Below are 15,751 nucleotides of genomic sequence, written 5' to 3' on the forward strand. Positions count from 1 at the left end.
AGAGTTAAATGAATTCATTGAAGATGTTTACAAGTGGAATAAACATCTGTTTATAATTATAAAAGATTAAATAACGTCTTTAAGATTATTTAATCTTTTATCGCACTTACAGAGCGACGAAATGCGTCTGTGCACATATGCGTAATGCATAAATTTTACGACGTATATTTGCATTTCACAGGAAATTTATCATAAATATGCATATAATGTATGCTATTATGGAATTTAGTTCTACAAATAATATTCTCAAAATTAATATTATTATATTATTGGTGTTATCTCTTGCTCCTCTCATGCATCGGGAAATTAAAACTGTGCTAAAATCTAGAGATTGCATTCTAAGTCGATAATTTCGTTATTAAAACAAATTATTTTTCGATTATACATTATAATGCAATTGCATATTTTTTGTGATTGTTTGTCTTCGCTATTATCGAGTTTTATTACGATGAATTATGCGTGGAAAGCTTTTTTAATCATGTAACTTTGGTGTAAGAATAAACCTCTGTCGATAACTATTTCTCGTAGAATAAATGAATCAAAGTAATACGCTTCCTTTAAGGTTTGCAAGGTGGCGGTATGTCCCTACGTTGAATAAAAAACATTGAAGGTTTATCTAAACTGATTTGCGCTATAAAAAGTACATATACAGAGAAATCATTTGTTGCATTAAATATAAAATTGTGATAAACACTTTCGATGAGAAATCGAAATATTTAATATCTCTTGTATGAATAAAAAATATTGATTGTAATATTAGAACGATCGTCGATAATGAGCATGGTTGATAATTGTATCTTTTAATTAATTCTTTAAAGAAATTTTTAATTAATTTTTATCAATGAAGATTTTGAAAGAAATACTCAAGTTTTTTGTTGTGTTCGGATATTTATTCTTACCTCTTTTTAGAGATATAATGGGAAAATTATTCTTTAAAGTAAATGCCCACTTTCGATTTTTTTCCGAAATCAACAATTATCTTTTTCACCAAAATTATGAAAAAGAAAAGATTTTTCATAGTAAAACAAAGCACAAATAACAAATATAGCATTACATTTATATATTTTTCCAGAAAAAAGTTTAGAAGTCGATTTTTTATGATGTTATTCGTTTTTCTCCATTTCTTATGATGTTTCTCCATTTCTTATGATATTACTCAATTACGTTAGGAAAAAATCGGCTACAAATCTCTCTCCCTCTCTCTTTTTCTCTATCAAAAAATCTACTTCTAAATTATTACCTAATGGAAAAAAATTGTGTAGATGTGTGAATAATGTGTGTTTGTGTGTATTTTTATTTATTATATGTGTGCATTTAAAATTATATATATACAAAACTACATACAAAATCATTAAAATTATATATATACAAAACTACATACAAAATCATCAACATGTCGAGTTATTGATGGTACTGTAATGTCACACCGAATAGTATAGTGTACATTTACACCATTTTACCATTATTCAGTGAAATCAGAGTATCATCAATCAATCAATCACTGTATGTCACACATGGATATGTTCAAATTTGATTGATAATCCATTTATAATAACATTGATATCGCCGCAGAATTTCCATTTCGTGAATGTTTGCTTTAACCTTTAATATTTCACTTCTTTCTCAACCGTAATTTTAGTTTGCAATTTTCATTTATAATCTTAATGCCATTTTCGCGAAATCGGACCTGGGACAGAGTCATCGCGCTAAATCGTCCAATTTTCATTTCATGAAAAGTCTCAACTATGCTCATTTTGTTTTGCGTTAGCTCGCTCTACCCACATTCGACGATTGAGATTGAGCGCTAAATCAATTTAATCGAGTTGCGGATTATCGATTCAATCTGCCATAAAAAGTTATCAGTTTTATCGTATCACGCGTAGTGCGTATTTCTCATGGCTATCACTAAAATATGATCTCATATAATTGATTTTCCGATGTCAGATATATGATTCGCAATGAAACAGATAATATGTTAGTCACATTTATATTATCGCTCTTACCGCAATATAAATGACGCGACAAATATGCGCAACATGTTTCATTTTACTAAAATTAACAATATAATGATTATATTAGTTATTCGTGACTTTATACGCAACACACGTGAATAGATTGAATTATTAGTATAAATTAATTCGAATAATATAATTAAAATTTCTTTTGTTCATCTATATATGTGTGAATTATAATATATGTAACAAGGATGCAAATTTTTTTAAAACGCTGATGATATTTTGTACGACAATAATCTATTTTTATATGCAAATTTGATGATGAGATTTTATAACAATTAAGGAAATTATTAAGAAAGAGAAGAAGCGAGAAGCTCGTTTTTCAGATAAAAAGAATTAACTATACTTATTATTATTTTTATTATTACTATTACCAAAAAATAATGACGAAATGATGTATAGAATATTGGAATTTACCAGAATTACCATCATTATATTTGTTTGCGCGAAAAACCAATACTGATTTCGCAATTATATTTTATGTATACGATGTAATTTGCAGTCGGTCGTCAAATTACATTGAGGCGAATCGGGGAATGGGATAAATTGCAAAAAATAAACAAAATAAACTTTTAATAGCTTATTCGCGTATATACGAACAAATCTCGTGCACACATGACATGCTTCTTTACTGCGGTGAAGACCGTAGCACCCCAAGTTTTAGTTCATGATTTTTCGTCACGCTATATTTCTTCCACACGTTTGACGATAATTTATTATATCACGTCACTCGTATTACTAATGATGTTGGTGTTAAACTGTTGGTCGAGCAAAATGACTCAGGAATGCGACCCTTACCCTTCAAAAAGAGTAGGCTATTTAAACTTTACTCTTTATAATGTATGTAAAAATTATTGCAATCCTCTCTTGATATATAAGTTAATGCCATCATTTATCTTGACATAAATTGGCAATGTAATAAACAATTGATAGAATTTTAATCAAAGAAGAGTTCGCATTAAATTTGCAAATTGATCAAAGAAGAGAGAGAAATACTCGCAAATATTCAGAAGCGACTAATTCTGTTATATCTTGTACGTTTCTTAGCAAAGACGCAATTTTGAAATCTGTCAACATTCTTCCTCTTTTAGATTTATTTTGCTCTATTCGCAGATTTGTCACAGAAAAAAACGCCTGTAAACTTTATAAGTTACTGATTTTGTTAAACCCGGTATATATTTTTTAGAGTATTTTGAATTTTGACAATTTCCTCCATGTTTCAAATCCATTTGATTCAGCGTTGATACGTTCTGACTAGATCTTCATTAGCATATGGGTGGATTAGCATATGGGGTACGCAAAGGTGGTAATCATGTAATTGGCTTTTCGACAGTAAGCGGGAACGGGTAGGAGAGGGAAAGGGATGAAATTCGCGCAAAGGTTGGTGCGGGTCACGGAATAACGTACTGGGGCAACAATTGGTAGCCCGGTGTTGGCCCCCGAAGGTGCGCGAGAATTTCCGGAGAGGACCGAGCCCGTTCTCGAGTCAGTCGCGATTCACTCGCGGCATTCGGTGAGTGGCAGACGAGAAACATCGGTCGCGAGGCGGACGAGGACGGAGAGCTCGGGAGGGTGAGGGGTACGCGTGAGGGTGCGGAAAGTGGGGCAGGCGGGGAAAGGGAAATTGGGTGAGGGCGAACGCGGAGATAGATAGCGTAGAGATAGATATCATCGAGCGATGGTGAAGAGCGTTTCGTACTCTACTTTGTTGTTTGAAGGCGGCATTTTTTTAACACCCCGTGGGGGTGCGCTATCGGTGCGCGATAAGTGCTGACATCTGCGTGCCACCCTCGGCGTAGATTGGGGTTTCTCTCTGGCGCGAGATGCAGGTCGCCGTGACGTTTTTCCGCCGCCGTCGAAATATGCGCATACGTTTTTGTGTGTATGTGTTTGTGTGTATGATGTGCCCGTGCGTGTCGCGCAGATTCCGCGTGCGCGAATGATGTTACGTTCGCGATTGTAGCTGTCATTCAACCGTGATAGCGATTGATGCACACGCGTGAATTACTCTTCTCGTCCGATAAACCGGCTTGTCGGATATGAAACGGAGCGAGTTAATTATGTCGTTAGATTGCACGCCGCCGCTGCTTCCGCAACTATGATGGAAACCGGAGTTGATTTTTTTTTTTCACAGCAGTAAATGCTCGGCGCGAAACGCGGGTGCTCCTATCGGCGGCGCATTTTAATTGGCTCGCCAAGTCTCATTCCTGGCGGTTCGCCAATAATCAGCGGCGGAAAGGCTAACCGATGGGAAATTTGGCGAAGCAGAGTGCGCTCGAGCAGATGATTGCTATCAGATGCATATTTCTGCGCTTTTTATCTTTCATGGAAATAAAGATGCAGAGAATGAAAGAGAGAGAGAGAGGGAGAAGGTGTTGGAAGTTATCATTAATGTTTACTACTATTAATATTCTTTTTTCTAATTAATAGATTTAAGATGTTTACTCACAGGATGCTTGGAAATTAGTTTCAACAATCTCAACATCTTTCCTCTCTTCTTTAGAAGAATAAACAAAATGTTCACATGAATTTCGTTTTTTTCATTTTTTTGGGGGATATATTATGTGATTTTTGTTTTCCAATAATTTGGTAACTTCAAAACTGATTTATTAACTTAATCGTATTAAAATTATAAAAAAGAATTATTATATAACGCTCTCTAAATATGACTGATGCGGACTTGAAAAATTTAATATAAAACGTAATAATTTTTTTAATATAGATATTATATATAATAGTAATATTTGAATTCGAAGTGTGTAAATAGTGCATCTTCAAACAATCAATGAATCGTGAGATATTTCAACGACCGTAATCTTCGCGATAGAACTTTAATTGGATTGAACCTTAACTTACCCTTATGCATGGCGGAATGCCAGGAATTGTGCTGGAATGATTTACGAGGGGAAAATCTTTCGTTCGCGCTGCACTTTATCTATTTTTGTCGGTGATTTATTTTTGTTCCTGTAATTATTATCGCATTTTGACGATCCATTAAAAGCAACGAGATGCTTTTGCATTCAGAATCACAGTCTTTGTGTAAGCGTCATCAAGAATTTGCATTATAATGCACTTTGTCTAATTGATCGTTACCGTAAAGGTAATTTTTGCTTTGTCAATTATATTATAGTATTATAATTGATAAGATAAAAGGAGAGAAAACGTGCATTTCTATGAATTTTTTATTGGCTTTTATTAATCAATCTACATAAGTATAATCTATTATGGAAAAAAAACATGTAGCAAAAAATTTCTACTGAACGAGAACGATGATGAAACACAAGTTTTGCTAAAGTTAGTCTTGAAAATATTACAAATCACTTTTATACGAACTTTTGTAATGTACTTTCGCAAAGCGAGTATTTCGTACTAAACGAAGTATAACGTTTCTGCCATCAATGTAATGGCCCATTATGAGAATTAATTTTAACGATCTCATTTAATGTTGAGTTAACCTCAGCAGTGCTCGTTTCTCAGACTCAATTAATAGATTTATTTTTTATGAGCTGCTATTTATTATCTTTCCGCAACTTAATTTTTTTAAATTGTCAAAAATATTGGCATCGATACGCAGTAGTATGGGTTTAAATTTGTTCTGAAATATAAGAGTTACGACAAGTATCGCCGCTGTAACAAATGGGTACGAAACTTTTGTCAGTCTATCGAATAACCCATATGTTACTTTTCTAACAACTATAAAGATAGTCTCAACAATAAAATAGTATCTGTCTATATTGTGACATTGCTGATCCTCGTAACTCTTTATAAACTGGTTTGGAGTTATCATCCATCTTTTCTAACTTTTCAAAATGTACAACTAAATTATTTGTTATTTCTTACTCTAATGCTAGATTACAAAGAAATATTATTATAAAATTTCGTGTTTTCTTGTATCATTATATTATTCATACAGTGGACAGACTTATTTATTTGTATGTACTTAAAAGTTTAAAAGCATTTTAATTCACTTTAAATGACATCCGAACGAAAACTTTACTAAGGGGGAGGTTAAATACCTGTAAAAGTTTTCAAATTGCATGAAAAAGTTTTTACGCTAAAAGAATAAATCTCCTTGGTCAACATCTTCTTATTCATGTATTTAAATCTTAAGAAGATATATGGATTATGTGTCAAAGGGCGCTGCTCGTTTCGGTCGTTAAATGTTGTACCGTAAATACGTGTTTGGAGGATGTGTTCTGATTCATTGCAATGAGAGAATATTTCTTGGCGAAATTGCAGAATTTTAAAGGGCTTATTTATGTAAGTGAGAACTTTCGCTAACGCGTTTTTAATACCGCAAAAAAGGAAAGCATGGTGTACATGGGACTCGCGGGGCAATACTTCTCGGAGCTGGATCCGAATTTCAATGACCGGCCAAGAGCAGTCGATCCAGCTGTCCGTGCCCGCAAACTTGTAAGTAACAAATCCGCACGCTGACAGTTTTAAATTTAATCTTAATAACGCCATTTGTCACACGAATGACATTAATTTCATAGATCTGTTGTACACATTTTTTTTTGCACCGGGAAAATATATATTTATTTATAAAGCAAATTTTAATGAATTTTAAAGCAACAACTTTTAATTATTTATTATTTTAATAAAAGCATACTTTATTTATTGTCGTATTATTGAAAATTTTATGACGCTGAAATACCAATTCTTAATAAAAATTTAATTTCGATTCATTTTAAATCTTGAACATTACAATATCCGATTAATTTAAGTTTTACTTTAAATTATGTATGAGTAGACACACACACACACATACACACACACACACAAATGATGAAACTCTCATTTCTATATATTTTTTTTAATCCTTTTTTAAATCCACTGTTTACACTGATAAATACTTTATTCGCTTATACGATGTTGGAAACTGTTATTGTCTTAATTCTGACATTTTTGCTTATCCTTTTCGTTTATCTTTCGGTTACTAGATAAATATACATACAAAAAATAAGAGAGGAAATATGACATAGAGACATATTTTTCTCTTTCTTTCACAAAAGAATATTTTAACTAAAAATGTGAAAAAATAGATTAAAGTTTATTTCTAAATAAATTTTAGAACGATATTTAAAATTCATTAGAAATGTATCTCATTGCCCAAAATTGGAAGCAAAATTTTTAAGGCGCTTTATCATTTTATATTTCAAAGTGCTACTGTGAAATGTACATTCGTAATACGTTACGGAACAATAGCGTTTCCTTTCAGTCGGAAATTCTTTGATACTCTTCTTTAATGCATAAAGTCAGCTAATTTACGATTGAAAGCGTAAAGTCATGTATAACTTTAAAACCATGTTTAACGTTTCACGCTGTAATCCACATTAATTCTATTCTCAGTTTTGTATGTTGAAGTATTTATCTTAATCCGCCACGGCTCAGTAATTTTAAACAATGTAATGAGATCATCACGTGTTTAATCTCTTTTGCAGTAGCATTTAATATATAATTTTTTTCGCTTACGTCAAGTGAACATTTTACTCTTGATATTTCTTTATACTGTTTTACACTTTATACATTAAATGTACACTTTAAATGCAAATTTTTTTAGCATCTACTAACTATGATTTTCATATCGTGTAAATGAAATTGTAAAATGATATATATTTATATTATTGCGCGTGGAAAAGTGGTTCTCTAAAAAATTATAAAATTATAAAAATATTTTATAATTAAATTAAAAATTTGCTTATTAAATTATAGACTTTTTCTGTCATTTTATTGCAAAAAGAAATATATATCTTACGCCATGACAAGATATAATCACGCATTTATAACATATGACTATATATATGACGCAATACTGACTTATATCACTGCGCGATAAGTATCGCGTCAATGCATCCTGTGTAGTTGGTCAGCTTTTAACGAACGGAAAAACTGATTGCAGCTGTCGCGCGCATTTAAAATTGCCTGAAAGCCAGTCGTTGATTAGTCATCGATGATTGCGCGTCGGTATTTTCTCTGTCCGCAAATCGTTCTATCAGCCGATAATCGTGTTTCAATGGGATGCATGATGTAACAAATTTAAATGGTACGCGTTTGCGATGAGAAACTCTTTTGCATTCTAAAGTGCACTTTGTCGCGTTCGCTCACAAAATACGCTTGGAGAGAGCCATATTAATGAATCCCCGGACTCGTCTTGTATTATTATTGTAGACCTTCTCCATGATCGTTTGTTAACGTTCCTGCAAGGAGCTGGTTTATATGGTTGTGAATTTAATTGCCATGTAGTCGGAAAAATAACTGGTGGATAATTTTGAGAAATAATTATAGTATTTTATTAACACGTTCTCTGGGAAGGAGAAGAAGAGAAGGAAATGGGTTTGATCGACGCGAAGATCGGAAGTATCGCGTGGAGAATCGAGAATGGATGTCTATGGAAATGTGTTAACGGTTCAAGGAGAGTCATGATGTGAGCGACACGTTCTGGAAGCTAAAATATAGGGGCGACTTCTTTTACATAGTTTAGCCGGAACATCATTGGAAATAATGCGTTAAAATTAAAAGTATACGTGATACACGAATACAAGTGTTGGGAGGTGTCCTGGAAAAAAATCTCTATCATTTATTAAGTTGATGCGAAAGATTTGTATTAAGCAAAACGATATTATACATAGGGCGTGTTCCGCCTTTCGCATCAATTTAATAACAATGTGTAAGTTTTACGTATAATTATAACTGTTGAGAAAACTGCAGACTCTAAAATCTTAGAGAGAGAAAATCTCATATTGTGATACAGGGAGCAGAGAGAGAGAAGGGAGAGGGTCATTTATCTTTCAGAAAAAATTATTTAAAAAGATTTAAAAATCTTGACATATTTCATGAACCAATACATATATTCCTCGTATTCGTTAAGCAGATAAGGTAAAATTAATTTGCAAAGTGCTAACAGAAATAGAACTATACTTTGATGCTATCTTGTAATAAGATCAACATATTTCTCGAATATAAAATGAGATTTAAATTTATAAATAAAAGTGATTGAATATCTCTCTCTCTCTCTCTTTTCCTTATATAACAGCGGTTATTTTGAATTAGAATTTAATTAATTTGAGTGAGTTTGCGCATAAAGGGAATTCTTATAAACTCATATAAAGCAAGGAAATTATTAATATATTCAGAATAATTTAAGATTATTTTCAAACTTGTAACTTCGAACTCGAAATTGAATATTGAAAAACGCCTGAAATATTTATAAATAATTTTAATCACGTCAGCGATGATTCCAACATTTTATTATTTTCTTACATGAACAATATTGTTAACAATCTGGTAATTAAACACAGGTATTTAGGAATGTTCCGATCAATCGAATTGACGTTTTTCAAACGGCGTCTTTATTTCGTATACGGTTTATCCATGCTCGGTCGAGATTTAGCCGAAATAGTTCGCGTGCACGTGTAGATATCCCAAATTGCGACGGCCTCAAATTGCGAATCTCATTCGTGCATGGAATGACAGGATGGTTTATCTCTCATGGGCGTAACGTCTAGCCTTCCCGACTACCGTAGACAGGAACTACGTATGTATAGGCCACTGTCAAGATATTACACTCCGTATTGACCGGGTTCTTACCTTGGCTGCAAGCAACCTCACATAGTACGTGCGAAGTCTGCGAATGAATTTTTCGGACGTGCTCCATCATGCCAAGTTCTGACCTGCGAGCGAAAGACACATTTTTGTCGCCAGTTTTATATGGCCGAAAAAAACTTATGTCTCGCCTAGTTATTACTTAGGTCGTATTGTTGTCTCTTTTTACAAGAAGCGTTGAAATTGTTCTCTTTTATACCGTTCAACGAAAAATAGCGTATTTTTTTTTGACACCGAATACGCGTCCAAAACGCGCAATTTTGAGAAATTTGAGATTACACCGCGATTCGATAATGATTCATTATTTTTTTTATTTGTAAAATTTATGAAAGATTACGCGCACGACGAAGACGAGAACATTTTGTGCTCTGAACGAGATTCGTTATCTATTCGATTCATCAGAATTGTCATTTGTGTTATGAAAATGATGTAAACACGAGTAATGTACATAAATGTTTTTATTTTGATTGATGTGTGTTTTCTTTTTTCAGGTGGGAATGGAACGGCGTGACGTCATACTGACAGCAGTTTTTGGAACACTCGGAGCTCTCGCAATTTTAATAGGACTCGCACTGGCGATGTGGCTTTATCTACGCGCTAGGAAATCCAAGCAGCAGGATGACGATCTCGAGGATCAGAATGAAAATGGCGAAGGTTCGAGTCAGCAACAACAATCTACCAAGAAAAATGGCTTTTTGAATCTGAAGACACCTCTCATCAGTACGAAGGCTCTTGGGTGAGTGATTGTTTCTTGATTCGTTTTGCGAAATATCCGAGAGAATTTATTAATACATAAAAGATACAGAATTATGATATAATTCTCCGAAGTCGGTTATTTTTTATATGCGATTTATTCGGATTTTAAAAAATATATTATTTTCTTGTACAATCAAATACAACGGATTTATTATATAAAAAAGCAAAGATTTAAGAAAAATGGAATAATTATTTGTTGCAAGTTTTTTGATGTTTTCTCAATACGATTTTATTATCGGAATTACTTTATCATGTCAGTTTTTAGAAATTTGAGATTGAAAATTCCGACAATATATCTAATTTTGAACAGAATATGGAACTTCTTTTTCTAGAATGTTATATACGGTATAACTATAACGTGATAAATTAAAGTTAAAATAGTTCTCCTTTACAAATTTAACTTTGAAATTTCTCGACATTGCGACATAATGGATCATTTTGGTGGCTGAATTTATATCGAATATTGAAAAAACTATTTTAAAGGAATGATTACTTCATTTCTTGGATGTGAAAAATAGCCGATTTAATTAATGATTGACGTTTTCGATATACGCGAGACTCGTAGTTTTCTCCGTTACTATTCGAGCGCCAAAACGAAGGGTAATTTTCCCAAGTAGTAACGTTCTAATATTAGTCAGACACGCGGCAGTTTGCTTACCGACGGTTGTCGGTAAATTTATCCCGCCGGGAAAAGCTTCGGCGTTATCGACGAGAGAATTTTCTCGCTAGCAAAACGTTTCTATTTCGCGTCTGGATAACAGGAACTAAACATGCCTCGTATCGATAAAACATTGGCAGATATCATCGTATCGTCGAACGATACTCGAAATTTCTGCCAAAGATCATTTAGCACTGACAGTCTTTCATCATTGTCCTTAGCCGAGCTAATCAAGAGACTTCACTTCATTACACGCATTACTTAATAGAGATAAAGCGCAATTTGCACTATATCTCTATATCACGCTTTCATTGTCTCTATATCACGCTTATCTTTAAACATTCTCCGCGGTTCTCAGAATTTCTGATGCAATATAATTGACTTTTTTATAAGTTTACGCCGAAACTATAGGTATATATATAGGAGATTATACTATACTAATACAGCTAAAAGATTAATTGCCATCTCTTTATAATATCGCGCTGAATAAATAATACAATTATTTGAATATCGATATCCGCTTAAATATCCGAGACTTTTTTTAAACGCCGCATTAAATTCTTTTGTATAATTATGTGCGTGTTTTTTCTTAAAAATTATATAAAATATACGCTTTTCTGATGTACGATGGTTTGACCATATATAGTTTTTTTTTAAGGGATTAATAGTAATACGACAGCCTTGTTGTATATTATGACTTTATGATATTATGTGTCAACATCATTAGAGGTATCTATGGCTTATTTTCCGTGACTCTGTCAATTAAAGATATTAAGAAATTTCAATATTTCAAATATTAGGACTCGTTTGAGAGCTCAAACCTATTTCTTCGTGCTAGGCAGGCATTCCTTTGTAATTCCATCCCTCGGTAAACGTGCCAGACTCTACGTCGAACTCTGTAAATAGAGAGCTGAACCCTTTCAACGCGCGTTTATATGGAGCATCTAAAACAATCGTTAACGAGCGATTCATGTAACCGCTGCTTTTTATGGCTACTTTCCACTCGTTCATATTGCGTTTATAACGTACGCTGTATTTTTTTTCTATCTCAGAGAGAAAAATAAGATATAAGGTGAAACGCATAATAATGATCACTCGTTCATATTGCGTTTATACCGTACGCTGTATTTTTTTTTCTATCTCAGAGAGAAAAATAAGATATAAGGTGAAACGCATAATAATGATTGACAGATATAAAATTGTTATTTTCTTATAATATTGCGTTGCGCCAAGATGTGGCGCGACTGCAGGTAAATCAAGGGAACACGATGATTTATCTGTATTATGCGCGAATAGCGACGCATTAGTATTTCGACGGAGTTTGCGAGTTGTTACGAGAGTCCCTCGGAGACGAAAACTTATACGCGCGACTGCCATGTCGTTTGAATGATCGTTTTACTAAAAATCGACACGTCTCTGAATTTCGTCCAGGATGTCTACCCCCTGGAAAAACATGGAAAACTTGGAATTCTCGGGGAATTTTTTTGAGACTGATATCTCTCTCTCTCTCTCTCTCTCTCTCTACACGTGTTTGAAATTCTACGGAATGTTCATCCGGTACAGAACGATTAGCAGCGTAGGCTTCGCAAGTTTTTAATTTGCACGACTACGGTCGCGTGAATTTGCTATCGGGAAATGCACGTAGCGAATGTCCGCTATTCGTGAAAATGGGAGCGACAACGGGACGGCGATACATTCGTATCGAGCGAACTCTTTTTTTCAAGCGGGGAAAACGGAAGTGCGCGGGGATAGTTTTGCATTCAGCGACGTTGAATGGAAAACAAGTCTCTTCCAACTCTCTTCCGACGAAGCTCTTCTATCGAACGAATTTGTCGTATTTGTTTTTCTTTCATTCTTTCATACAGCGGTACCGCACGAGCGTGGGAAACGCGCATGCAAACGCGAGGCACAAATACAATACATTTCGTATTCGAAGTCTATCGACTCCGAACCCTTTTCCAGAAAATAGGCCCCGTTATTCGGCAGTTTCGCTTAAGCTGTTTGCAACGACCACTAAAGCGCCCTGTCGTGATGTCGCCGTGCTGTATCGTCGCCTTTAGCCTCGAACCATTTTCAAGAAAAGTTATAAGCCCTCTTTCGGCATCGACGTTCATGTCGATACTTTGCGACGTGGTTAGACGATTGTGCAATTTGGCGATCCTGAAATTAATCGACAAACTCGTAAGGTAATCCATCATAAATTGCAAGTTTCTTTATATATCTATATACGTATATCCGCTTATACTATTAAATTGGACGGAGCAGTATGCTATTAAAAAAATTGCGATCTCTCTCACAACTTTTTAATAAATCAGTGGGTCCCTAGGAATTTGAATTTTTTATCTATCTGGAAATTTGAATTTTTCATTTACTCATCTACTCTTACAGAAATACGATAATAGTTATAGTCGAGATATGATACAATAATAGAAATTTAGTCGCGTTTTTCTTATGCAAATAATACCTGGTATATGTCGTTTGTTATTCTCCATTTTTACTTGCGTCGAAAGAAACCGTGCGATGGAGGATTATTTTAATCGGTTAGCTTGGCTTTTAATCCGCACGAATTTAATTAGTATGCGTCTATTTAAAAGCTATATGCAATTCGACACGATAGAAGAATTCTCGCGAAAGTACTAATGCATCGAGCGCCACCGAACACACGAAACGGACGTAAATGTCTACAAGACACGCATGACATTTTTGGTCGGCGATAAGCTTCGCGTTTCCGCAACGTTATCTCAAGCCAAGTGCCTTAATTAGTATATCGCATGTGCCTCGAATTACTGCGTGGTCTGCATAGAAACATAATGCCTGCGGTTGGATATTTTCCAGCAATTATTTCGGGTAACCTGAGACATTTTAGGAAAACAGATATATATATATATATATATATATATATTAACAACTCTTTGTTTTAGAAAATACTTATAGAAACTTAAATGAATAAAAACGAAATAGGCGCTATTGCCAAAAGTTAGAGGCAGAAATAAAAGCATAAAGTATCTCGTGCATTTTACGTAAATATTTTTTCGCCATTACTGGTTATTGTACACGTCCAAATATTTTTTTTTGCAAACATGTAAATATAAACATATAATTTTGATATATTTTTACAATATTTATATATTTCTCGATTTTTAGAAACAAGTAATTTTCACACATTTTGATTCAAATAATTAATTTCGAGCAAATAATTGTTCTAATATTATTTACATTTATTTTTATAAATAAAAATAAAAGCTGTATTTATTTCGTTTCCAGATATGTTTTAGGAATGTAATGTTCTAATGGAATCGCATACTTTAATAATTAAAATGGTCTTGATTTCTACCGTTAACCTTCCAAAAAAGCTTTTATCATAAATTGAGTATCAAAATATATAAAATGTGTGCAGAATTAGAAAAATTTGGAAAAGATTTCTTGTGTAAAGATAAGCAACAAATCTAAATTAAAGTTTTTTGTTGAACGAGAAAATTAATTTAAAAATTGTGAAATTAGCATTTATTAATAAGATACTTTATTTTTTTCTTTCTTTGGAATACTTATACAAAGTTTTCTACGAAAAAATTTGCTTTTATGTTGTTTGCTTCGATTTTTTATTATTTCTTCGTGAGAAATCATCTTCTCCACTATTTCAGACGCACTCTAGCTTGAAGACGGAACTAATTTATTTTTCTCTTTAATTCATATGACAGAAAAACGTAAAGATGAAAAAAAAAACAGAAAAAGGCATTTTATTGTCAAGAGCATAATGAAAGTCGACCTATTTATTATTTTTTCTCTCGATGTATCATTGTATTGTCATTCATGCTCTAACGAGGAATGTGAAATGGAGCACATAAGTATATACAATATACAATACAACGTGCTATTGAAATACTTAAACAGTAGGTTCATATATACGTTGCGAAGTATTAGTCTTTTCAATGAAATTTTTATATTTAATTCACATATATAAAATATATGTGTTTTATATTTTGTTAAAAAATATACGTTCACCTGAGTTTTCAAAATTGATTAATAGTCGAAGCTGTTTTTTATAATAACATCGGATCTTTTCAATAAAAATATCAGATTGTTTTTAGTAATGAACATCAATATACTGGTATCATACTGCCGAAGAAATTTTCAATATATATATGAGTAAATATCGAGAAAAAGTCGAGTCATATATTAGATATCATCCGCGTAGAATATACAAATCGTTGGCAGCTAAAAAAATAATTTAAATTTTTTCTGCATGATTCCAATAATTTAGTTGGAAATGTTATTTTCAACTAATGAATAGTCCTAGAACATTACTTTGAATCGAATATAAATAAAAATTTACATTCGCTTGATTTTCAAGTTTGCTACGTCTCGTAACTAACAATAAGTTATATATTTCAGAGTACAAATATATATTTTACAGTATCTTATATTTTCAAGTATTCAAATATTTGTGTTTTTATCAAAAGTTTGCTTAGGCAAAAGGTACTTTAAAGTGAATTACGTGGGTACGCGTTTCCTCGCGTGAAAAATCACTCTTGGCTGACCAAGCATGTGGTCATTCTACTTTCCGCGTATCCTTTTTATATTCTCGTACGGATTATCTCGAAAAGATCTCGTCTCTGGCAAAGCTTTGGTATTCGAAAAATTCTAAGGATTTCGAGATCAAAAAAATTCCCGACGTATTTTCAAGCGATATTAATTATCAGCATTTTTAACAACTGCT

At 33.2% G+C, this 15,751-nt stretch overlaps 1 protein-coding gene across 3 annotated transcripts in view; it reads left to right on the forward strand.

Annotated features, from left to right (window-relative positions):
• Positions 1–4,580: 4,580 nt before the first annotated feature.
• LOC115238088 (synaptotagmin-7) overlaps positions 4,581–15,751 on the forward strand; it is a 101,778-nt gene continuing 90,607 nt past the window's right edge. Inside the window, exons 1-3 of one of the 3 annotated variants that reach the window (XM_029811639.1) lie at positions 4,581–5,115; positions 6,255–6,428; positions 10,112–10,356. In XM_029811639.1, the coding sequence (XP_029667499.1) occupies positions 6,327–6,428; positions 10,112–10,356 (347 nt within the window). In that variant the 5' untranslated portion in view covers positions 4,581–5,115; positions 6,255–6,326. Of the gene's footprint in view, positions 6,429–10,111; positions 10,357–15,751 lie in introns of all 3 variants that reach the window. The other 2 variants (XM_029811638.1, XM_029811640.1) reach the window with 2 other exon arrangements.

This window comes from Formica exsecta, unplaced genomic scaffold (genome assembly GCF_003651465.1).
Source record: "Formica exsecta isolate Colony F162 unplaced genomic scaffold, ASM365146v1 scaffold32, whole genome shotgun sequence".
NCBI lineage: Eukaryota > Metazoa > Arthropoda > Insecta > Hymenoptera > Formicidae > Formica > Formica exsecta.